Source organism: Hyaena hyaena, unplaced genomic scaffold (genome assembly GCF_003009895.1).
Source record: "Hyaena hyaena isolate Hyena2069 unplaced genomic scaffold, ASM300989v1 scaffold_18, whole genome shotgun sequence".
NCBI lineage: Eukaryota > Metazoa > Chordata > Mammalia > Carnivora > Hyaenidae > Hyaena > Hyaena hyaena.
In genome coordinates, this window is record NW_024080649.1 from 3,078,886 (window position 1) to 3,104,674 (window position 25,789).

General features: G+C 38.1%; 1 protein-coding gene and 1 pseudogene across 1 annotated transcript in view; one reads left to right on the top strand and one right to left on the bottom strand.

The window, feature by feature from the left end:
• Positions 1 to 24,638, top strand: part of LOC120224633 (cytochrome b5 type B) — a 40,707-nt gene extending 16,069 nt beyond the window's left edge. Inside the window, exons 2-5 of the mRNA XM_039222906.1 lie at positions 7,478 to 7,606; positions 8,104 to 8,133; positions 17,316 to 17,344; positions 20,911 to 24,638. Coding sequence (XP_039078837.1) covers positions 7,478 to 7,606; positions 8,104 to 8,133; positions 17,316 to 17,344; positions 20,911 to 21,001 — 279 coding nt within the window. The 3' untranslated portion in view covers positions 21,002 to 24,638. The remainder of the gene's footprint in view (positions 1 to 7,477; positions 7,607 to 8,103; positions 8,134 to 17,315; positions 17,345 to 20,910) is intronic.
• On the bottom strand, positions 3,897 to 4,831 carry LOC120224342 (annotated as a pseudogene).
• Positions 24,639 to 25,789: the final 1,151 nt, after the last annotated feature.

Consider the following 25,789-nt stretch of genomic DNA (forward strand, 5'->3'; position numbering starts at 1 on the left):
AAAGTTTCTTTCTTTTTTTTTTTTTTTTTATTTCATTTCTAGGAGAGAGAGAGAGAGACAGCGTGAGCAGGGGAGGGTCAGAGAGAGAGGGAGATACAGACTCCGAAATTGGCTCCAGGCTCTGAGATGGCAGTCAGCACAGAGCCCGACGCGGGGCTCGAACCCACGAACCGCAAGATCATGACCTAAGCGAAAGTCAGACGCTTAACCGACTAAGCCACCCAGGAGCCCCTGTACAAAAGTTTTTAATTTTGAGAGAGTTAAGCCCCTCCTCATCAGTAATTACTTTAAATATACATGGATTAAATTATTAAAAGACAGAGATTGGCAGAATGGATAAAAATACAAGATCCAACAATACACTGTCTACAGGGGATTCACTTTATTTATTTGTTTATTTGTTTATTTATTTACAGGAGACTCACTTTATTCATTTTTAACTTTTTTAAAATTTATTTTTGAGACAGAAAGAGACAGCACGAGTCGGGGAGGGGCAGAGAGAGAGAGAGAGAGAGGGAGACCCAGAATCTGAAACAGGCTCCAGGCTTTGAGCTGTCAGCACAGAACCCGATGCAGGGCTCGAACCCACAAACCGTGTGATCGTGACCTGAATCGAAGTCGGACCCTCAGCCGACTGAGCTACCCAGGCGCCCCAGGAGACTCACTTTAGATCCAAAGACATGAGTAGGTTGAGAGTGAAAGGATGGAAAAGGATATTCCATGCAAAATACTAACCAAGAGAGATAGGTAGCCATATTCATATCAGATGAAAGAGACATTTTAAATCAAAAAAAGATTGTTAATATGCATAGAGTTTTTGTTTTACAAGATGTAAAGAGCTCCGGAGATGGGTGTTGCTGGTAGTTGCAGTATTTTACTTTCCTGAGAATCTACAAGTATTCTGATATCTTCACATCCTTGTCGTGATTTGTTATTTTCTGGGTTTTCTGGGTTTCCTCCAATGGTGGTGGTGGTGGTTGTTATTGTTGGTATTTTGTTTGTTTGTTTTTATAATAGATTAGTGGGTATGAGGTAGGATCTTATTATAGTTTTGCATTTCCCCAGTGACTACTGATGTTCACCATTTTTTCATATACTTGCTGGCCATCTGGAGATCATCTTCAGAGAAATGTCTACTTAAGTCCTTTGCTTGTTTTATAATCAGGTTATTTGATGTTTTTGTTAAATTTTAGGAGTTCTTTATATATTCTGGATATTAACTCCGTGTCATTTACATATCTTTTCTCCCACTCATTAGGTTGTTTTTTCACTTTGGTGATCATGTCCTATGGTGCATAAAAGTTTTTAAATTTGATATAGTCCCATTTGTCAGTTTTTGCTTGTGTTATGCTTTTGGTGTCCTATCCAAGAAAGCATTATAAAATCAGTGTCCTAAAGCTTTTCCTCTATATTTTCTTCTAAAAGCTTTATAGTTTTGGGTCTTTTGTTTAGGTCTTTAATCTATTTGAATTAATTTTTGCCCATGATGTAAGATAAAGGGCCATCTTCATTCTTTTGTGTGTGGATATCCAGTTTCCCCAGCATTATTTGTTGAAGAGAGTGCCCCTTCTCTATTGTGGGTGATGCTGGCATCACTTGTGATGAAGATCATTTGACTATATATGCAAGGGTAGTTGTTTATATGACATTTTAGAGCTTATTTTCCCACTAGTTGTATATTCCGGACATTTAGCCATGTGGTGTTCCTCTAGTAAGTGAACATATTTGGATAACCACCATGTAGAACTGTGTAGCATGCTACAACCTCTCCTTGGGCCTCCTCCTAATCACTGCTTTCTTCATCATCCCCAGATGATGTTCTATTGACTTTAAGGTTATGGAGGTACACATTCTTTTGACTTTAAGGCTATAGATTTGTTCTGTTTTTGAGCTTTCTACAAAAGAGAGTGTTACAGTTTATATTGTTTTATGTCTCATGTCCTTGGTTCACTGTCTATATTCTTTCATGTTGTGGTTATTGCAATGGTTTGTTCATTTTCATTGCTGATTAGGAGTCTATGGTAGAATTATACCTTAATTTATTCATACTGTGCTTATGGGCACTGGGTTTTCAAATTTAGGGTAATAACAAATAATGCTGCTGTGATCATTTGTGTGTGTGTGTGTGTGTGTATAAGTTCCTATATGTATACACATTTCTTTTGGGTGTATTATTAGGGAATTCAATTTGATTTTTTAATAGAAAACTATTGAAATAATTGTAGATTCATATGTGCTTATGAAAAATAATAGGGGCACCTGGGTGGCTCAGTCAGTTAAGCATCTGACTTTAGCTCAGGTCATGATCTCATGGTCTATGGGTTCCCAAGCTCCACATTGGGCTCTACGCTCTCAGCACAGAGCCTGCCTGGAATCCTGTCTCCCTCTCTCTCTGCTCTTTCTTCCCCAGCTTGCACACACAGGAGATCTCTCTCTCAAAAATAAATAAACATTAAAAAAATAAATAGATCCCTTATGCCTTGTGCCCATTTTTTCCAGTGGTAACATTTTGTAAACAACTAGCAAACATATTGACATTAATTGGGTCCACAGATCTTATTCTGACCCCCTCAGTCTTCTATACAACTGATTTGTCTTTTAATTTTTTTTTTAAGATTTATTTATTTTTTACAGAGAGACAGAGTGCAGGTTGGGGAGAGGCAGAGAGAGAGATGGAGACACAGAATCTGAAGCAGGCTCCACGCTCTGAGTTGTCAGCACAGAACCCGATGCATTACTTGAACTCACAGACTTTGAGATCATGACCTGGGCCAAAGTCGGATGCTTAACTGGATGCTTAACTGACTGAGCCACCCAGGAGCCCCTGATTTGTCTTTTAAAGAGAAAACAAAGTGGTTTAATTTGTAGAGTCAAGAGTCATTCACTTTAGACTATATTACTCAACATGCAAATTACATTTACCTCTGGATACAGAAATGACATCCTGCCACTTTCCTAGGACATTGAATCCAGACAGTTATTCCTGGACAACCTTTCTCTATGTATCACTTACCCTCTCTGCCTTCTTAAAATGATATGTAAACTTTGAGTCAGGTAACTGGGTCTTTAGTTCATTTGAGTCACCATATCATAGTACACAGCCATTGATTTTTTTTTTTCAGTTGATTTGATCTATTCTGAACTCCACATGAAGAATATCTCATTATTTAACCTATACGTGATCATTCCTAAAGGCACTTGAGAATCCAGCAGTGTGTCAGGGTCACCAGTTTTCCCTGGACAGTATTAAGAGATATAGAGTGTTTGTTAAGTATGTCCCTGCCCTGAATATTCACTCTGAAAAAGAATTTGTTTGAGTAAAGTTGTAATACATTTGCTCTTTATGTGATTGAGTAGGCTCACAGTGAACAAACAATACAGGGATATTTGTTTTGTTCATAAATAGTTTCTAAGTTTTCATTAATGAAAACTATTACCTTTGTAAAGGAAGTTATTAAAATACTAGCACATAAATTAGATGTAAAAATTCAGGATATTTGGATCTCAAGGAAACAGGAGTTTACTGTGGTTTAGATATCAGGCTGATTGTACATAATAATTATAATTGGCAGTGTTTCTAACGAAGATTGAATTTTTGCTAAGTTTTTATATAGTATCACTAGCTTGAGTTTCTCCCTTCTCTGCCTTTCATTTCTGTTATCACCAGAAGGATTTTTTTTAAACATCTTAAAAATAATTCTTTCCCTGTAAGTCACTCAGAATACAATAATTTCCTCTAGTTTCAAACATAAAGGGAAACCTGGCTGAGACAAGAATGACCCTTGCTGCACGTCCACTAGCTCATTGTGTTCTCCTTTTTATTCTGAGAGGCCCCAGCTCAAACAGTTTACAAGGTTAAGGGCTACAGTGTGTTCCCAACAGAGCTAATTCCTGCTTCAATAAATACAGATGTACAATTCTTTTTTGAACATGCCTTCAAAGTGGAGATCTTTGGCCACGAGCTCCTCTTTGACATCATCTAGTGCCCACTGGTGATCCATGAGCTTCGAAACTTTCCACTTTGCTCTGAAAGCTTTGTTTCTGTCTTTGGGCATTGGCCATGGCTGCTCCAGTCATTTGTGCCTGCATTATTCTCAATTGGTCATTGGCATTATCTTGGCCCAGAATGAGAGAGTAAATGCTCTAAAGCCCAAATACGTAGTAGAAGCACCAGGATGTAGAACTCACCAGGATGCAGCTAATGTGAGTAGTTCAGTTCTTTACTGTAGCATAGGCAAAAACAGGGTCAGTGGACAGGGAGCCTGGGTGGCTCAGTTGGTTAAACGTCCGACTTCACGTTAGGTCATGATCTCACAGTTCATGAGTTTGAGCCCTGCATCAGGCTCTGTGCTGGGAGCCTGGAGCCTGCTTTGGATTCTATCTCACTCTCACTCTCCACCCCACCCCCCACCCCCCCCCGCTTACACTGTCTCTCTCTCAAAAATAAGCAAACATTAAAAAAATTTTTTTTAAACAACAAAAAGCAAGGTCAGTGGAAATATATCTTTGGTTGTAACAAAGCCTAAGCATGGCATGTTTATCCACTCACCACTAAGAATCATTGGGAGGACAGATGTTAAATTTCCTTTCACCATGTCTGTGAGCCTAGTGGGATCAGTCATAGGAGAAGGTAGTACTATTTTCCCTTTAGTTTTTTTGACAAATTGATACTCTGGTTTGTTGGAAGTAGTATTTTCATGTCAATTTGGGGTTATAATTTTCATTTTCTCTGAGGATTATTCTTCATATTAGGACTTCAGCTGTTTAATACTTGCTCCTGGATGAGCTTCTTGTCACTTTGCAGCTGGATGGACACACAGTGGTGGCTCATGGCCACAGGGAGGGTGATCACAGATCTTATTCTGACCTCCCCAGTTTTACTATAAAGCTGATTTGTCTTTTAATTTTTTTTAACATTTACTTATTTTTGAGAAAGAGAAAAAAAGAGAGTGTGATTGGGGAGGGGCAGAGAGAGAGAGGGAGACACAGAATCTGAAGCAGACTCCAGGCTGCCCAGAGCCACCAGAGCCAGGGTGCCTGCCATCTTTTTTTTTTTTTTTTAAAGGTATTATACAGTACTATTTTCAAGTAATCTCCACACCCAACATGAGGCTTGAACTCAGAGATCAAGAGCCGCATACTCTACCAACCGAGCCAGCTGGATGCCTCTCCTGCCATCTTTATTGAGAGCCAGCCTGGTCAGGGTCACAGGCCAGGCTCTTAGCCTGGGCATTACCTTGGCTCAGGACTTGCCTGGCTTGTGCTGTGACCTCAGATCTAGTGCATTGCCTCCAGCTGGGCTGCCATTTGATTTTAAATACTATCTGAAGCTTATAGAGTTCTAAAACCGTAAGGAAGTTTCCCTGAAATCTTTTGCTTGTTCTAAACCATCTGTATTAAGACCACATTTGGAATGAGAGGTACTAAATGTAGGGTTTTTTTTGACCTCTCCACCCTTCCTTGCCTCAGTGAAAGAAAGAAGGTTATAAGACAGTATATACTAGATGAATTCATCTTTATCACTGCCTACTGTATCAAATAAGTACTCAGTAAAAATTGTAGTTTAGTGGTTAAAATGATTGAGTATACAGGAGAGAAACAATGGATGTATATTATATATATTTATGTAAGTGCGGCGCTTTTATTTATTTATTTATTTATTTATTTATAAGTGGTGAGAGATCCGTGGAAGTGAAAAGACTTTGTTACTGTAGGAAGAGCTGTGCAGAAATTCATAAATTCAACCACTTCATGAAATACCTCCAGCTGCTAAGAAATAAGTATGATATTTTTCCTGCTTAAAAGGTTGTTATAAAAGTAACTACTTAAAAACATTACTTGATATTTTAAAAGTACTAATTTAGACATGTCATATAATGTAAATTCTAAATTTGCTCATTGTAAGTAAATGTTTAGAGAATGTTTAAGTCAGGGACTGTGCTAAATGTAATATTAAAAATGTTCTCAACAGGTAGTACTTAATTTGGTAGAAGAATTTCAAGAGTGTACGGTGAAAAGTCTTCCTTCCACCTTGTCTCCTGGCTCCCAGGTTCTTTTCATTGTTTTCAGAGAGATTTCTTTTTTCTTTAATATTTTTTTATTTTGAAGTAATCTCTACACCCACCATGGGGCTGGTGCTCACAACCCTGAGATCAAGAGTTGGACTTTCTACAAACTGAGCCAGTCTGTTGCCCCTGTTTTCAGAGAGATTTTATATATATGTACACATATGTATCTGTTTTTTAGAGTCACAGATGGTAGCATATTATATAAACTGTACCTTTTTCTTTCTGAGTACAAAGTGCTTCATATCCTGATCTCATTTGATACAATACTAGTTAAGATACCTACTCATATTATCTCCATTTTATAAACAAGGAAACAAATACATCTCAATTCCTTAGTAACTTGTCCAGGATCATATAGCTTGGAAGTACAATACGTATAGAATCTACCTCCTAGGTATAGAGGCAGTTATTTTGGTGCCACTTATTGAACTTTTTATTATTTGTTTTTTTATTTTTAAAATTAAAAGAATACTTAATTTTAATTTTTTTTTAATATTTTATTATGAGAGAGAGAGAGAGAGCAGGGGAGGGTCAGAGAGAGAGGGAGACACAGAATCTGAAACAGGCTCCAGGCTCTAAGCTGGCAGTCAGCGCAGAGCCTGATGCGGGGCTCGAACCCACGAACTGTGAGATCATGACCTGAGCCGAAGTCAGATGATTAACTGACTGAGCCACCCTGGTGCCCCATAATTTTAATTTTTAACAATTGTTTATTTGAGAGAGAGAGAGCATGTGAGCAGGGGAGAAGAGGTGGGGGAGAGACCGAGAGAAAGAGAGAGAGAGAGAGATTGAGAGATTGAGATCTTAAGTAGTTTCCATGCTCGCTGCAGAGCCCAGCTTGGGGCTCAATTCCATAACCTAAGCTGAAATCAAGATTCGGATGCTCAACTGACTGAGCCACCTAGCCGTTCTTAACTTTTTGTTTTGAAACCATTTGAAACGTACAGAAAGTTGCAAGAATAGAATAAAGAATTCCATGTTCCCTTTGACCAGGGTCTCCATCCGGGTTTCTGCAGCCGTCTGGATAATATTGGCAAAAAGAATCCAGCCGAGAGTACATGTTGTTCCTGCTTGTGCTGTCATGCTGGCCTCCTTCAGTCCAGAACTGCCCTTTAGTCTTCTTAGCTTTTGTGACCTTGTTATTTTGAGTGAAGACAGGCAGCTCATTTTGTAGACTATCTCTCAATTTGCTATTATCCTAGGTTTCCTCACAATTAGACCAGTTTTAGATACTTTTGGTATGAATATCACAGAAGTTATGTTGTGTTTGTCCCACCGCATCCTATCAGGTGGCATTCAATGTTGATTTGTCCCATTACTCCCATTAAGGGAAGAAAAGAGGGGAAAGTAACTTCTATTAGCTTGCTTTTCTGATGGCCCTCCATTCAGCAAGTATCTTTTCCTTGTAGCATCCTGGGGGAGAAGAGGTTCTAATGGAACAAGCTGGTGCAGATGCAAGTGAAAGTTTTGAAGACGTAGGCCACTCCTCTGATGCCAGGGAAATGCTCAAGCAGTACTATATCGGTGATGTGCATCCGGTAAGAACCAACTGAGCTCGGGGAGGAAGCTGCTGACTAGCCACAGAGCAGGAAGAGGGGGAATGAATTAATAAAAGGAAAGTCCTTCAACCCAGCCATCAGGCTATGTATTTTCCCAAACCATTTGGCCTATTGCGCTAAGATACAGCTTCTTGTATGTAAAGCAACACATGTAGGATCTGAAAAGTTAAGAGAACTGGTTTTGGATTTTTTTAAAATTGATTTTTGTAATACCATTCATAACATCTCAACCTACAATAATGGTTTGGTTGTTCTTGGAAATTTCTTGCTAAAGGTGGTAACTATGAACATTCAAACAAGGCACCCTGGTAGGTTCAGAGTTGGGGGTGTGGGGGCAAATAACCCTTCCACAGAATTCTCTCAGAATTCTCTACTACTGGAATGTAGTCTTCATGTTCTAAGGGTAGAGACAAGCATGTTGTGAGATACGCCTTTGGATATGTCTTAAAATATTATTTGTTATCCTTTTTTAACAGAATGACCTTAAACCTGAAAGTGGTAGCAAGGTAAGAAGAAATCATCTGTTTCTCTTGTGTGTTTCAAGTGTTCACTCAAATAGAATGGTTTTATAAAAAAATTAACAAGGGAAATGTTCACTTTTTTCCCAAGCAAACCTATTTTTCAGGAATTTGGACGCAGTGCCATCTCAGGAAAAAAGAATAGCTGAGTCTTGAACAGTAGGAAACATTTTGTTGATGCTTGTATTTGCTTTAAAAAAAAAGAAAAGAAAAGAAAAGAAATTCTAAAGCCATGGCCTGTATGGTTTTGAAAGAATTAGTTTATGGGTTCAGTTGTAGAAAAGTATTTCTTATTCTTACATTACATACTGCAGGTGAGAATAATTCTTTGTTGGGAAAATCACTGGAACACTGATTTTCACTTAAAAGCCTTTGAAGGAGTTAGACTGGAGTAATTACTAGAATGGGCCTTTGTGCCTCTATTATCCAGATTTAATCCTTGTATCATACAGGCTCAAATAGGCCTATACCCATTTCATTTACTCAGGGATGCAGCAAAAACAAAAGATTAAATAGTTGAAAACCTTAATGTGCACTGCATAACCTACCAGCAACAAAATCTGGAAGGCATGTTGCTTTCCACAAGCAGGGCTGTTCATTTCCTTGACGGCGGCGTCACACATTTATGGACTTCTGTCCAGCACCCTCCCACTTAAAGGGACAGCAGTTTAGTTGCTGCGTAGAACATCATGGAGGCAGCGCCCCTCCCGCCTTTCCTCTTGCTAGCTTTTTGCTTCCCTTTCCTCCCTGAGCTGGAATTTCTGGACACGTTTGATACAGCAGTTAAAGTTGGCCTAGACACAAGAATTCTTTCACCTCAAGAGACTGCTTGACAGTGTCTGCCATCTGTTGCTCTGCGATCCAGAGTGTTTGTGGAAATTGACTCTTCAGTCTTGCTGCATGCTGCCACTCTGAACTGCTGAGTTGCTTATGAAGGGGGATGAAAATGGTTTTTAAATGCCATGTGAGCACTGGTGGTCGGTTTGTCTTTCCTTCATAATGAAGGTAAAGTTGGAGCTGCATGTGGCCTTGCTGAGTATCTTGAACATGTCTGGAAAACATTGGTCTCAAGTACAGTAAACATTTAATTCAAGAGATATTCCCATTTGGGTAAGAAATGCACCATGTATCTAGGAGCCGTCACCCACATTCACACAAGAGTCATAAGCACACCCTTTATTAAAACAATAGAAAAAATTTTGTATATAATGTCTGAAAGTCTCCAAATTGCTTCTTGTTGCTGTTTTTCTTCCTTGGTAGTTCAGTATGTGATGAGGACCATTCTTCCCAGTTGAGAGCGGTGTTTTTCATATTCTGTCCCTTGGGCCATCTGTATTTGAGTCCCTGGGCATGTTTCTGAAATGTCTATTTCCTGGGCTCCCGCTACTACTGATACATAATCTCTAGAGGTGGGACTTGGGAGTTGGCACTTAAAGTAACCAGGTAGCCAGGCACCAGACTTCTTGCTTAAAGATATGCCCATCTTTTCATTTGAAAACTTTGGGAACTTGAATTTTCTTTTCTAGAAAGCACTGTCTACCTTGTGTAGGCCAAAGAATTAATTAGAGATGTCTCAGCTAAATTAAAACTGTTGAGCTGTGGACTTTTTGGTAAGAAACACAGAAAAAGAAATCCTTTCAGCTCACTGAATTCTATAATAATTTAGAAGTTTCCAAATGTAGTTTGGCCCCTGCCTCGTATAAACAGTGACTAAAGGCAGTATTTTCAAAGCTCTGTTTTTCGTTATGTCTGTTGTACCCAAAGGACAGTCTCCATTAAGTAGAGAGTTGGTTATTCAGTGTTTTCAGTAACAACTGCTGTACTTTAGGCAGATCAAGCAAGGGAAAACCTTTGGGGAAAATTGCAAGACCACACATAGATTTTTTTATAGAGCTACAGTCCAACCTGATTTCAGTTCCAGAAAGACATTCCTAGGCCCTCAGATTTATTTCGTACGGAGACTTTAAATAGGCACTTCTCTGTCTAAGATGTAGGTGTCTCATTTCTTAATTTTTTTGCACTCACCATGAAGAAAAGGTTGTACAATTCATTTCATTAATCCTTTCTTTTGGTTAAGGGTTCCTGAACCTCTACAAAGAAGTGATCTTTTTTTTAAAGCCTAATTAAAAGCTGACTTCTCCCTTAGGAGACGAAGGTTTCATTTCCTTTCTCTTTCTTTTCCTTTCCTTCATTTTTCTATTTCTCTTCTCCCCTGAAAGCCTCCCATCTCTTTCCTGCCTGAAACTACCACCTCCAACCTCTCCCTCAGCAAAATTTAAAAAAAAGAGCCACCCAGAATGTATTGTTACAGAATCTAAATCAGGAATCTTTCTCTTCAGTTTTTTGGAAAGTGCCTTGCATACCGCTTTTGCTACAACATAGGTAAATAATTGATGCTTACCATTGTTTCCTTGTTACATTGATAATGCCAGAGGTCCACGGCCCTGAAATGGTGCAACACTAAAATGTAAAAGCTTAAAATCTACACATCTGGCAACAGATGTTTTTCTCCCCTGCTTCAGCCTTCAGATAACAAACCAGACTTAAAAACCTTTCTGTCTCTGTGAATCTCTTCCTCCCTGGATTAGCCCCCATGCTACAACCCATCCATCTTCTAGTTCTCCTTGAATCAACGTTGTGTGGTCTGCTTTGGGTTATGGAAACTCACCTTAGAAGCGCATTGAGTTTTCTATGCCGTCTGGCCTGCCTGTTTCCTGCGCTGCAAGTAACTGAGGCACATCTGTGGTTGGTCACATCTCTCTTTGGATTATGTGTTCACTGGTGGGTTAGCTCTTTGATCTGCCACCAGTTCAGGAGATGAGGTACACATGAATGCTAACCTGACAAAAGAAGTCAGTACCGTTTCCTTCATGTATTCAATAGATGTTATCTGGGTGACAGTTCAGCTGCTTGAAATATCACTGAAGTAAATAGATTCAATACCCAGACCATTTTCCTTTTAAATTGTTGAATGGGTGGTACATGATGGTACATAGTAAAAAATTGAAATAGTGCAAAAAGGTATACTTTTTACATATACATTATGTATGTATATATAAAAAGTGACTCCCATCTCCAGCTCTCAGTCTCCCATATCCCTTCCCCAGAGGTAGCCAGCTACCATTTTCTTGTTTACTCTTCCAAAGAGACTCAATGCATTCATAAGTATAAATGGATGAACAGACTGATCCATCCATTGATTGATCAGTTGATAGGCAGACCAAATCATTCCTTCCTTTAAAAATAAAAAGTTTATTGTCATTGATTTTTTCTTATTGGGATTCCATGGACAAAAATTTTAATAAGATGGCACTTGCTGTAACAGGATTTGATGGATTTTTTTAAACAAATAATATTGTCTCCATAAAGGCTTACTGTGTTATTTAAACTTCATTTTTTTAAACATTTTTATTCATTTTTGAGAAACAGAGAGACAGAACACTAGCGGGGTAAGGGCAGAGAGAGAGGGAGACACAGAATCCGAAGCAGACTTCAGGCTCTGAGCTGGCAGCACAGAGCCCAACGCAGGGCTCGAACCCACAAACCATGAGATCATGATCTGAGCTGAAGTTGGACACTTAACCAACTGAGCGACTCAGGCGCCCTAGAACTTCATTTTTTAACTTAGGAAGTTTAACTTTTATGTTAGAAGCAATCTATTAAGTTGCATTTAAAGGCAAATATATTTTTTTCTTCCTGATGCTACTGACGTTTGTTACACAGCAGGTTTCTATTACTTGCATATAGCATTCAGTTTATGTTCTCTTTTATAGAGGAGAATCTGAAAAAGAATACATTGTTTATAATTATGTAATGTAGTTACTTGGTTGCATCATACCAAAAATTTCTTTGTAAGAATTGTTTAATATTCCTGTCATACCTACAACCTAGTTTGTTAAAGTTTGGAATGGTTATGCAAATGCCCTTTAGATGAGTAGTGATTGCTCTTTACCAAATAATTTTGTATGGTTGTTTCATTGTTCCGATTTTGTCTAACATTTCTTTTTTGTAACATATTATTTTGAAATAAAGCATAGAATGTAATGGCAAAGTCCCTCTTGAAAGGCAAAAATACCCATTGGTGAGGCATCTCTAGGATTAATGTCTTCTCTTCATGACACTTTATTTAGAAATAACGTGTAGCTTTGCAAGAGAAGGTGTTAGGAGGACAAGGTAACATTTTTTTCACATCAGCCCTCTAGTGTTATAACAAGTTTTCCACTTCTTTGGTCCCAGTAGAAATTACTCTATGAAGGTCTTATCTGTGTTATCAGACTGGGTTCTTGAGAGAGTCTTACAAAAATTTGTCTAAAGGGTGTTTTTCATCTTTGAATCTTGCCCTTGTATGCAGGAAAATATTTTTTTACTTGACTGGACTGCCTCTAGGGATGGCACATACTTTCCAAGACCATAATTGTTAATACATTGGAGCTTCTTGAGAAGGCTGTCCTCAAGATCCACACATGGCCATCGGAGGGACTATAAAATGTTGAAATCCTGTATTTCAGTAAACTTTTTGGGTTTTAAGAAACAAACCCTAAAATTCATATTGTGGCCAAAAGTTCCAAAATTATTTTTCATAAGTTGCTGGCTACATAGCTATCACAGTGTTCTAATTAAAAAGCTGTATTCAACCGCCCAAATACTCATTAGTTTTACCAAAGGTGCCACGTGGCTTAAAATCCACTTTTTCCAATTTTAAATATTTGGAATCCTCTTGGAATAGTAAGCATCCAGTTTAGGAATTAAAACAAGCTCCTTATATACCTTGCAATAGATTTCCCTTCCATTTAAAGTCTGAATATGAACTATTAAGGTTGAAGGTACATTTTATAAATGCCCTATCTCTGTCTTTTAATGCATCCTAATCCTAATATTTTTTCCAATGTTTATGTTTGGTGACAGTGCTTATGCTCCTTAAGCATTTGTTGTCTCTTGTTTCATGAATAGTTTTCATAGTAAAACCACGCCCACTGACCCCCAAATAAATCCTTTCCCGCATATTTGCCAATTCTGACATTTCTTAGTCATTCTCTTAACCATATCAAAAAGAGTCCATACTTAGGGCACAGTGTCTCTTGGAAGAGAGTCTAGAAGAATGTATATACCTGGTATAAGGTAAGAAAAGTCTACATGTGGGCCATGTTCTGTCAGTCTTTCCAGACATGGGAGAATAGTGTTTCCTTCTCTCTAACCTTTATTTTTTTTAATTTTTTATTAAAAAAATTTTTTTTCATCGTTTATTTATTTTTGAGACAGAGAGAGACAGAAAATGAGCCGGGGAGGAGCAGAGAGAGAGGGAGACACAGAATCCGAAGCAGGCTCCAGGTTCTGAGCTGCCAGCACAGAATCTGATGTGGGGCTTGAACCCACCAACCGCGAGATCATGACCTGAACCAAAATTGGATGCTTAACCGACTGAGCCAACCAGGCCCCCCTCCTTCTCTCTAACCTTTAGAAGGCTGCTAGTGTAGTTTTTTTTTTTTTTCTTCTGCAATATTTTTTTCTTTCATAGTTTATTGTCAGGTTGGTTTCCATATAACACCCAGTGCTCATCCCAACAAATGCCCTCCTCCATGCCCATCACCCTTCTTCTGCTATTGTAGATTTTGCTAAAATACCCTTGGGGTCAGAAAATTGTGTTAAGTCAATTAAATATGGCTTTAAAATGAAAATTTATCTGGTCCAAGCCTTTCATTTTATTTATTTATTTAAAAATTTTTATGTTTTATTGAGACAGAGAAAAACAGAGCATGAATGGGGGAAGGTCAGAGAGAGAGGGAGACACAGAATCCGAAGTAGGCTCCAGGCTCTGAGCTGTCAACACAGAGTCTGATGCGGGGCTCGAACTCATGAACCATGAGATCGTGACCTGAGCCGAAGTCAGCCGCTTAGCCAGCGGAGCCACCCAGGCACCCCAAGCCATTCATTCAATGAGGAAACTGAGTTACCATTGAACTTGAAGGCAGTAGACAATTTCAGTTATGAGCAGCTTTATTAAAAGGCCACTCAGATATCATGAAATAATTCCCTTTTATCCTACAGAGTCTTTGTTTAGTTAGTTTGTTTGTTTATGGGATTAAAGCCTTAATGAACCTTGACATTTAGGAACCAGTTTATTTAAACAGTTCTTTTCTGTTAATTTGAACTAAAATCAGAGTAGACTTAAAATAATTTAGTGGTTTGGAAGTGTATTCCAGAAACATGCATATTAATAACTTGGTAAGGCTTTTGGTAGAAGAACTCTGGATTCGATCTACTCTTTTACAACTAAAATCACAGAGTATTGCAATTATAGCTTTCCATGCCAAAGACTGAGCAGTCTCTGTTCTCCTGACCAAGAATCTTGCATGTAATTTAAAATGTGGGCAAGAACATAATCAGCCAGATATGCCTGAACACACAAAGGAAGAAGTTAAAGTCCATCATAAACCGTGGGGATCTCATTTAAGCATCCGTTAGATTTAGCACCAAGCTTTGGAGTAGAAATGGGAATTGGGAAACAGCATGAGAGAATGGTGACATGAGGGTGAAGGAAGGTTTTGTGTTAACAGAACCTTTTCTTTTTAATTTTGTTAAATTAAAAATAACTTACTTGGCTTCTTTCCAAACTTGGCTGAGGTACTTGGCTTCTAAGAGCAGTGCCTTAAACAGCTCTTTCATTGTAGTTGATTAAAAGCGGAGTCACTGTAGTTTGACATTTACTTGGCTGTCAGAATCCCAAAGAGAAGGTACACTTCTTTCTCTTCGCTTTCCTCCAGTGGTAGGGATGTTGGTCTTTTTGCCTCCAGGGATGGAATGATCTTAAAACAGGAGTTGAGGTACTTAGTTTAAAAAACAAAAAGTATGTTTAAAGTTTCTTATTGCTTATTAGAAACTGTTACAGTAGGGGCATGTTATGGTCTTCCTTCTCTCTGGCCTTTCCCTCTTTCTTTTCTCAGTTGATTCCTGCACTAAGTGTTAGAGACTCACTCCGCTTAGCATACATGCCAGGCTTTAGTTGTAAAAGATCCTAGAGGTTTGAAATTTAGAGAATCCATTTATGTGAACTATATGGCTTTTACTATGATGACAGATTGAACGTAACAGGTACATTTCTCCATAATGCTCTCCTGTAAGAACATTTGATATGGTCCCAGGTTTTTTTTTTTAAAATACTAACCATATATTTTTGTTCTGCAAATCATTGTATGTATGTGGATAAAGCATAAAAGACCATGGACATTTTTCTCATGGAATTCAGTTATTTCATGGCTACTGTAATGGAATCTTTTAAAAGGCAACATTGTAAATGAATCTAGTACACACTCTCCCATTACTACTGAAATCGCTTCCTTCCAAACCTGTAAGACATTTGTTGAATTTTCTCAAAGACTGACTTGTAACATGTTTTACTTAACCTGATTCATAATATTCTAGTAGAAATGTCCCAGATAATGATAATCATCAAGTTCTCAAAGAAGTGTAGTAGTATATTAACGTAGTTTATCTGACACTTTTTATTAGAAGTTTAACTTGCCTGTAGGCTAATTTCTTTCGGGTTTGGGGCATGTATTCATTTGCATGGCAGTGTTTTGGATACATGAAGCTAAAATACATTTCCTGGTCTGCTCTAAAGTATCTAGGCCAGTATGTAGGGTTTTTGGAAATTCTTGGAAATTACTGAAAATTGTGGTTAAACACAGTTAATATTCTGTGTTCATACCCTAGCATACTTGTACATATTGGCAAAAAGGATATCTTGGGCAGCAGTGACCTATGCAGATGGGTTTGTCCTCTGGCAGTAAGTTAGCAGGCCTGTTGTATATACAGCTAATTAATGGAATCAGTAACTTCATTTGATGTTTATTTAAATGAAAGTAACTTAATAACACCTTTAAAAGATATAATTAATGTACCATCCGGTTCACCTATTTAAGATGTACAAGTTGGGTTTTTAGTATGTTCATAGAGCTATGTAACCATAATTACAGTAATTTTGGAAAATGTTCATCACTCCCGAAAGAAACCCCATGCCCATTATCAGTCATTTCCATTTCCCTTTAACTCCTCTTCCCCCCAGCTCTAGGAAACTACAGATCTACTTTCTGCCCCTAGATTTGCCTATGCTGAGGCTTTCATATAAATACTCTTATGTAATCTTTATATAATATGTTGTGTGGTTTTTGTTTTATTTATTTTTAATGTTTATTTGTTTTGGAGAGAGTGAGACAGGTGTGAGTGGGGGAGGGGCAGAGAGGGAAGGAGACCCAGAATCTGAAGCAGGCTCCAGGCTCTGAGCCATCAGCACAGAGTGCAACACAGGGCTTGAACCCACAAACCACGAGATCATGACCTGAGCTGAAGTCGGATGCTTAACCAACTGAGCCACCCAGGTGCCCCGTTTGTTTTATTTTTTAAGTAGGCTCCATGCTGAGTGTGGAGCCCAGTGAGGGGCTTGAACTCACAACCCTGAGATCAAGACCTAAGGTGTTAGACTCTTAACCAGCTTAGCTACGCAGGTGCTCCAATATGTTATATTTTATATCCAGCTTCTTTCACTTAGCATATAATGTTTTCTAGGTTTATCCTGTTGAAGCATGTGTCAGTACTTCACTTTTATTGCCAAAATTTTGTTTTTAAGATTATTTTGGTATTTCCATCCCCTTAATTCCATTCTTCCCATTTCATTGTTGAATAAGCCCTAAGGTCTGTAGTCGTAATTAATATGATTTCATAGAGTAAACCAGTTCATTTCTGTAAGCCACAAAGCAATCATCGGCTTGCTCTAGAACATTTCACAGTTGACCTATTTGTCACAAGAGTTTGTATTTTTTTAAAATGTGTTCAGAAAATGTGATTCTAGCTACTGCCAGTGGCAAGCCCAGCTGAACTAGGCATATCATTGTGACTGCAATTAGTCCCTTTCAGTATAGTTAGTATCAGTAGCTTTTTTTTTTTTTAATATCTAAAAACATTTAGGCCATTTCTCCATGCTTTCATTAGTTATTCTTCACTAGAGAGGACCAGAATGTTACCAGAAATAGCATTCTTGGTGCTCCCATCGCATTAGATTTGTAAATGTCAAATTGCATAAAAGATGAAGTTCTGTGTATGGATATTCAAGAAGATTTGCATACTGTATTAATCTTTCTTTTTGTTTGAAATTTTTGAATATGTGTCTTCTTCAGGAACCTTCGAAAGATCCCACGTGCAAAAGGTTAGTATACATTCAGTGGACTTCCTTATGCTCATCACAATGTCTGGCCAGAGGTTCTTCCATAAACATACATGTATAAGATAACTTAGGAGTACAGTTTGACTTGGGAATAAAAGGTACCTGCAGTACAAGGAAGAGAGTCCAGAGGTGTTGCAAAAGCCTTGTATGGTAACAGAGGGCAGCCACACTGTGGTGAGCATCATGGAAGTATAGACTGGTTGAGTCACTGTATTGTACATCTGAAACTAATGTAATAGCATGTAACTCTGTTTCAAGTACATGTTAACTATATTTCAATTAAGAAAAAGAGGACAGTTAACAACTAATTATTTTTTGGCCAAAATTACTGCAAATTCAGTAGCTCCTTACCCTTAGCAAAATTAATTTTTACAGTTTCTGTCATTTTGAGTAATCTCAAAAGTTTGTGCCTTGAGTAATTTTTAAATCATGTTGTGACATAAACTGGGATCATATTCGGTGAGAGGCCAATGTGCAAGGACAAGTAACTGCTGTTAAGACACGCCAACGGTCTGTGCCACTCAGCCCAGCTACGCAACTTCCACTTGAAACTTAATCACATTTAATCCCCACAACTGCTCTGTAAGGTGGGTGCTATGACTGCATGTTATAGAAGAAAAAAAATTATGTATTGCATGCGTATTCAGGAATTTGGTTTCTTTCAAAGGTTTACTTAGGAATATCCCTTGTGGTCATTTTAGTAATATAATAGTATGAGCTCTGAAAGGTATGCATTTGCCATCCCTTAAATGCACTTGAAATGACTCTGGAATCCTTGGCTTGTAAAAAAATCTTTATAGAGATTATATAGATCTGTTTCATCTTTCTGAGCTCCCACTTAAAGCATTTCAGAGAGAGGTTGAAAATGTGGTTTTCCCCCGTAAAAGTATTGCTTCTTTTTTATATTTGAGGTGATGGACAAAGAATGTAAAAAATTTAAACTTAAAGGAAACTCTTAGTAAATTTATTTTCTTTAATATTAAGGTCTTATGCTTACCCAACTACTTTCTGTAAAGAATCTGAAAACACAAGCCATAAACTTGCAATAGACTTGGGCTACACACAGCACGCATTAAGAATTATTATGCAGAATGCATAAGGAATTCCTACAAATCAATTAAAAAATAATGTAGTAGAATATCAGAAAAATGCTTAAACAAGCACCTTACAGAAGAGGAAACAATTATAGATACATGAACAAAAAAAAGGTTTAATATCACTTGTTATCAGATACAAATTAAAATCATAAGGTATATTTCACAGCTACCAGATTGGCAAAAATTGAGAATTCTACAAATAAGAGGAGCTGTTGAGGAAGTGGATCACCAAGTTCTTAAACCCTCTTAGGAGAGTGTACATGGGTAGAGTTACTTTGGAAAAGAATTTGGCATTATCTAGTAAATTTGCCAATATGAATAGCTTTTGACCCAGCAATTCCATATCTAAGGATATACTCGAGAGAAATGTGTGCACAAGTAAACCAGGAAACACATACTAGAATGTTCATAAGGGCATTCATTATTCAAGTTAAAAGTATACTGGAAGCAACCCAAATAACCATTCCTTAATAAAGTGAATGAATCCATTCTGGTGTATTATAAAGTGGAATACTACAGAGTAATAAAAAGAAATGAGTCACAACTACATGTAGTAACCTGAACGAGTCTCCAGAAGAGAGTTCTGTCTTACGGCTAAGACGTTAATGTTGAACTCTTTTGGTTCAGCATAAATCCATTTCTTCTGCCTCTATGCCGGTGACAGTTAAGTATTACAAAGGATCATATGGGGATTGGCGGTCAGCCATTCTCAGCCTTTGTACTGAGGAATGTCTCTTCATTGTTTTCTCAAGGACCCTACTTTGAAACTGTGGTTGTTCTCCAAGCTATCTGAATTGATTACCTTTATGGGGACAGGACTTCAGAGTTCCCATGTGCCATATAGTGGTGTACATGCCAGCTTGCTCGCTTTTCTGTTTCTACGCAAAGCTACTTGGCTGACATTCTAAACTTCTCTGGAGCAGCTCTCTGCCATACTGAAGTGTACAAAGCTCTAGGCAAGTTTAGGCAAGGAGAAGGCATTTTATTATTGAACCTCAGCTGGTTTTATTGACTTAAAAGCCTTTTAATACCAAGGCTGCATATGTCTTAGTAGAGGGGCATGTAGGTCATTTGGATCATGGAAGAATTACACCTTAAAACTAAGAGTGTCAGTAAGCTGTATTAGAGAAGAATTATTTTAAGAGTGACGACTGTCCTGAAATCCTAAGAAAAGTCTCTTACAGGCCTTCTCAAGCCAACTGTCATTTAAGTTTTCAGTATGTTCAGTGTGGGAGTGTATCTTTATTAGTGTACAGACTTACCTAAAGATTAAGTGCATTGATTGGAATCAGGAATCCATCACTAACTTTGCTTCATGGTTTTGGGTGCAAAGCTTGTTATTTCCTACATATCCAATGGGAGTAATAGTATCTATTTCATAAGGCTGTCATCAGGATTAAATGTAGAAAATACAGATGAGACGGATAGAATTTTGCCAATAGTTGTATTAGATGGTATTACTTGTAAATTTATACTTACATACATAGAATGGTGGCTTTTTCCCTGTTTAAAAGTGCTAATTGTAGAATATGTAAAAAAATACAAAAAAGATTTTTTAAAAGTTTTTATTTATTTATTTTGAGAAAGAGAGAGAGCGCGAGCAGAGGAGGGGCAGAGAGAGAGAGACAGAGACAGAGAGACAGAAGGAGAATCCCAAGCAGGCTTTGCACTGTCAGCATAGAGCCTGATGTAGGACTCGATCTCACAAAGTGTGAGATCTGAGCCCACCAAGAGTCAGATGCTTAGCTGACTGAGCTACTTAGGTGCCCCCAAAGAAGAAAAATTTAACCCATCCCTTATCTGAACCAAGAAATAACTGCTATGTGTCTTCGTAAAAACACACATAGAGGCGTGTATAGGGGTGTATGTTTTTAGTATCATACTACACATTTGGTTTTTATCTTTTAAAAATTGTTTAATATTGTCATGCCAATGTAAATTTTTATTTTTTCCCCACTGCTTGGACGATAAAAGCAGTTAAGCTTCAGAGAAAGACACATACCATATGATTTCTCTCATATGTGGAATTTTAAAAACAAAACATGAACATAGGGAAAGCAAGGAAAAATTAAATAAGATAAAAACAGAGAAGCAAACCATAAGAGACTCTTAATGATAGAGAACAAACTGTGGGTTGATGGATGGAGGCGGGTGGAGGAATGGTCTGAATGAGTGATGGGGATTAAGGAGGGCACTTGTGATGAGCACTGGGTGTTTTATGTTAGTGATGAATCGTACTATATTTACAATACTCCTGAAATCTGTATTACATATATGTTAACTAACTAGAATTTAAATAAAATCTTGGAAGAAGAAAAAAAAAAAGTAGTTAAGTTTCCCAAAGTAAATCGAGATTCTTTGCTCATGAAAATATTAAAATGTGGATGTTGAAAGATAGCAAATATTTGGTATCAGGTGTTCATGGCGTCATTGCTTTCCCCTCACTTCTAGTTGCTGGACATACTGGATTTTGCCCATCGTAGGCGCTATTGTCTTAGGTTTCCTGTATCGTTACTACACATCGGAGAGCAAATCCTCCTGAGGAGACCGCGTGGAAGTCGGAAAGCATATCCATTGGGAGTGCGAGCTAGAGACTTGTTTGGAGGCCAAGCGATGCCCTCTTCTCGAATCCTGCCGGGTGTGTGTGCTTCCCCCTCGGAACCCAGATGGTTGGCCAGACATCCACCCCAGACCTGGGGCCAGTGTCCTTCATCTCCCAGAGCCTTATTCCCAAAGCACCTGCCCGTTGTCCTGTGTCCCTGCCAGTGGCCCTTCTCTCCGCTGGCCTCCGCCAGCCCCCTTTACCTTTCCAGACTTGGTTTTATAATTACAATCCACATGTCCTTGGGACATTGTTCTTTGATAAAAATGCCTGGTTTCCAATATTTTGAATGCACGTTAAGACATTCTTAACAGGGCAACACACTCTGGTTTTGAAGCTTTTCTTTTTCCATTTTTCTTTGAAGTAAAAGAAAAAAAAACATATATATGTATATATATATATGTGTTATATGTATATATATATGTATGTATGTTTTTTGTTCTGACTTGAATCTATTATTTATAAGGGATTTAATTGATGAAGTAAAGTTGTTGCACACCTATGGCATAAAACACAACTGCCAAATGATCTTGTTCCTTGTTTATATTTATTAAAACCAGAAGAACCATGAAATCCTTTCCTCCCTCCTGACCTACCGTAGCAGGTAACTCTTGTCACCAACCCCCACCCCCACCCCCACCCCCAAGTCCACCGAGTGGTGCTGGACAGAACTGTGCTTCTCTTGTATTTCTTGGGAGTGGAGAGAAAGAGGGGAGGGAAGGGATGAATTGGGGTGATAGGGTGATTTCATAGTCCTCTTCTGGAAAATACTGAAAACACTACTTTAGGACAAGAGTTTAGGAAAAGCACCAAAGACTTCATTTTTTTTTTTTCCAAAGGCTTCATTCTTTACTTTGGTTTGACACCAGTTTCTAGCCATCCCTTTTCTTTTCTTTCCCCCCCAACTAACCACCTTTTATTGGTAAAATACAAAATTATAATTATAACTGTGGAACTTCACCAGGGATTTTTGCTGCTTTTAAATGTATTGAATAATAAATTTTTTCATTCCCTGTTTTATAAAATTAAGAGATTCCAGCTTGCTCAAAGACCCAATATTTGATCTTCTGTTTGTTGGCCCCAGTAACATAAGTTCCATAGAACAGTGGCATTCGAAATGGGGACTTCATGACAAAAGAATGCTTTCCATTTCATCTCTATTTTACCTTCATGGCTCTAATTTGTGGTTTTGTTGTTTTTCCATTGAGGAAAAAATAAAAAACAACAACAGCTAGTAGTTTTATCCCTTGGATGAGTGTTTCATTGAAGAGTAGGTCATTATTTAGAATTTTGTTAGTGTTTCTTCTTGGTTCAGGAATTTCTCTGGCTTATTTGACTTAACTTTTTTTTCCCCCGTGGAAACACCTGAGGACTGGCTGTTTTCTGCCAGCAGCTGTTTGTGGTGATTTTTCTTCCGATTTTTTAAGGATTACCAGTCTGCTTCTGGGCCATTGTCCTATGTAGCAAGGAGCAGCTTGGTTTCAGAAGGACCATGAACCCTGCTGTCTCCTCCCTGCTCACAGCTTGCCACGGACAGGAATGTGGCCTGCAAAGCAGTGTCTGCCCATGCAAACCAGGAAAAGGCTCAACCCAAGTCCTGCAGTTGAGTGTATTCAGAATTCATAAAAATAATATTCACCTTGTATTTGCACCCTTGGATATGATATTATGGAGACATTTCAGGGGATTTTTGAGAGACTTCTATACGTCAGGAATACGGGAATAGTCAAACTTTTATCTTTACGAACTTTGTATAAGATGCCACTTTTAGACAATTTATTGAAAAAAACCTTTGGTTATTACAGAACGGAAGTGGTATGACTGTTGGTGCTCCTCCCGTTTGAAGGCATGTGGAAGGGTTGCCTTGAATATGAATTGGTATCTAATTGCTGTAATAATTAAGCTGCATGATTACATGGGCCACATTGGGGTAGAAATAAAGAACAAAGGAGTATTGAGGAACTGGAAGGGGAACATTTAGGCTGAAGCTAAGCCAGCAGATAACTTGGATCAATTAAGAGTATGTTGGCAGTCTACAAAATTAAGTGAAAAACATCTGGCTTATAAGAAATGTTAAAGAGTGACAGTCTTAGGTAAAGTTGGCGTGGTTATTTTGGATATTTTTAGGGTGAACACCAACACAAAAGGTATGTTTTTCTCTTTCATATTGGTTGTCTTTTCCTGTTTATATCTGGACTTTTTTTTTCTCAGAGCCAGAGGAAAAGATTTTTAGACTTGTCTCTACCATCCATGAAATCCATCCAACCAGAGCTGCTTTTGATCTACTGCTAATGTGATGTCACTTTGTACTATAAAAACCACTTTTGGGTCCATTTACTGTTACTCTGCTGCCTACATCAACAGGCAGGCAAAAGGTAGAGCTAGTGTGGGAATTTGCACAGGTTTTTCTAAACAATAGAGTATGTTAGCCAAACCCATCAAGAAAGCCTTGTTTTTAGAGGTAGACTCAAATTCTCGAAACAGTCTCCACATTGGTAAGTCATGTAAACCCCTCTGGAGAACAAGTGGAGCCAGTCCCTGCCGGCTGAGGGTGCCCCCTAGAGCTGGTCTCCGAGGTGCTGGGTTGTTTATTCCTGGGGAAGACACACAATGGCTGGAGGTCATGAAAGGAGAGGAGGGAAAACGTGTGCCACCAAAATAGGGATATCAGTGCCAGGTCTCCAAAATTTCCTAGTCCCTGTCCCTCGGGAATCAGTTTTGGTTTCTAAATGACTCCACATTTGTAAGGACAAGAAAGTGGTGGGGACAAAATTGATAGTGTTTAGTTCTTATGTGACCCCTGAAGCAGAAACAAAAATCCATGGGAACCTATAATTTGAGCCTATAAAGTTTTTTCAGCAGCTGTCATAAATGCACACACATCGTGAGATAAGAGCGTTGTTGAGTCTGTATTCATGTAGTTCCGGCGTGGAGCAATGAGAAATGTTCTATGGGTTAGGCATATCATTACTCACAGTGTCTCAGGCTTCACGTCTCAGGATTATCTGGTTAGATTCCATTTTAGGGGATTGAACTGCAGAACATTAATGTTCATTACTTCCTTCCCTGGGAGAAGTGGATTGAGACATGTCTTGTCTCAATAAGAGATCTGTTTTTGTTTTTTGTCTGTTTGTTTGTTTTTTAAGCCATCTCATTCTGTTGCCAAATATCACAAAACAAATGGGGAGTTTAGTTCACATTTGGCTGTTATTCTTTGAAAGGGCCTGGTTTGGAATTTGTGGGGATGATTTCAGAGGAAGGTTCTGGGAACCCGAGTTACCTACCCAATATCTAGCATCTTACTCATGAATTTTAGGAGCTGTTCTTTTCCTGTACCTGTATCCTATGTGTGCTAGTTGAGTGAAAGATGATTATTTGACTTCTTTCTTTTTTACTTCACCCTCTACTGTGAACGAGTAATATTAACATTCTTTTTGTGTATTCAGTAATGGAGTTTGTTTACCTATTTTATTTCAGCATATTTTGAACAAAGATCTTTGTCTCTTTCTGCTGGAATGTGCACACAGTGAATGTTTGTTAGAACTACACACAATAAAGATACTGTTTTCCTTTTCTTGCCCTGACTACAGTTACTAATTTTTTTTTTTTTTTAAAGCAGAAGTGTTGGCTCTGTAATCCTAAGGTGTTCTTGAAGAAAAGGATTTGAGAAGCACAAAAGTCATGTGTATCTATGCAAATAATTGTATGTAGTATAACTTAATGGGGAGTTCTGTGGTTCTTCAGGATTCTTTCTGCTGCTCTTTCTTTGAAGTGAGTTGCTCAGTTGATAATCACAAGAGGCAAAAAGGAAGACTTATGCTGTATTGATGGCTATGAAGTGGCAGCCGGGTAGACCAGTTGGGAATTCTGTTTTTACTGAAACCGTCTGGTAAAGAGAAGCCAGTACAAGGTAATAATATTTTGTTATCTGCAACGCCAGTCTTCAAATGATTGTTTTTCTTGGAAATAGCTAAACTGTTGGGGAAAATTAAACACTGAGATTGAAGTTCTAGCGACTGTGTTAATTAAACAAGGGAAATAAACAATTTTTATAATTACCTTTAAAGCATACTGATAGCCTTCTAACACTACTAATGAGACATCATTCATTAGGGCTTGGTTATTTCACTATCACATGAATTAGTAACAGGAAAGGATAGTCCCATTCTTATTATTAGTGTTTGACTCTAATGTTTAATCTCCAGTCCTAATAATTTGTATGACTGCAGTCTTCATGATGCCGAGTATTTGGCAGGTACTTGACAAATCCTGGTTGGTTCCTGAAAACCTGAAGTAGAAGATTGTGATTCCAATTATGTAAATTTAAGGTAAGACATACCCACACAGTCTACTAAACTGTTGGTAATTGTAGATATTGTTGGTAACCTAACATTAATTAGCTTAATAGATACCTATACTGTGTATTTAAAGGAGCACTCAGCTTAATCACATAATTTCTAGCACTCAACAAACTTAATTCATTTTCTTAAAGTTTTTTTTAATTTTTTTAAAAGTAATCTCTGCACCCAACATGGGGCTTGAACTCACAACCCTGAGACCAAGAGTTGCATGTTCTACCAACTGCACCAGCCAGGCACCCTAAAAAACTTTCTTTTATAAAGCATCCAGGAAAGACTAGAGTTGCTGTCAGATGAAACATGAAGATAAAGCTATAATACTATTTATCATTTATCTTCCATCAGTTGTGTGCCTTGCAGTAGCTTTTTT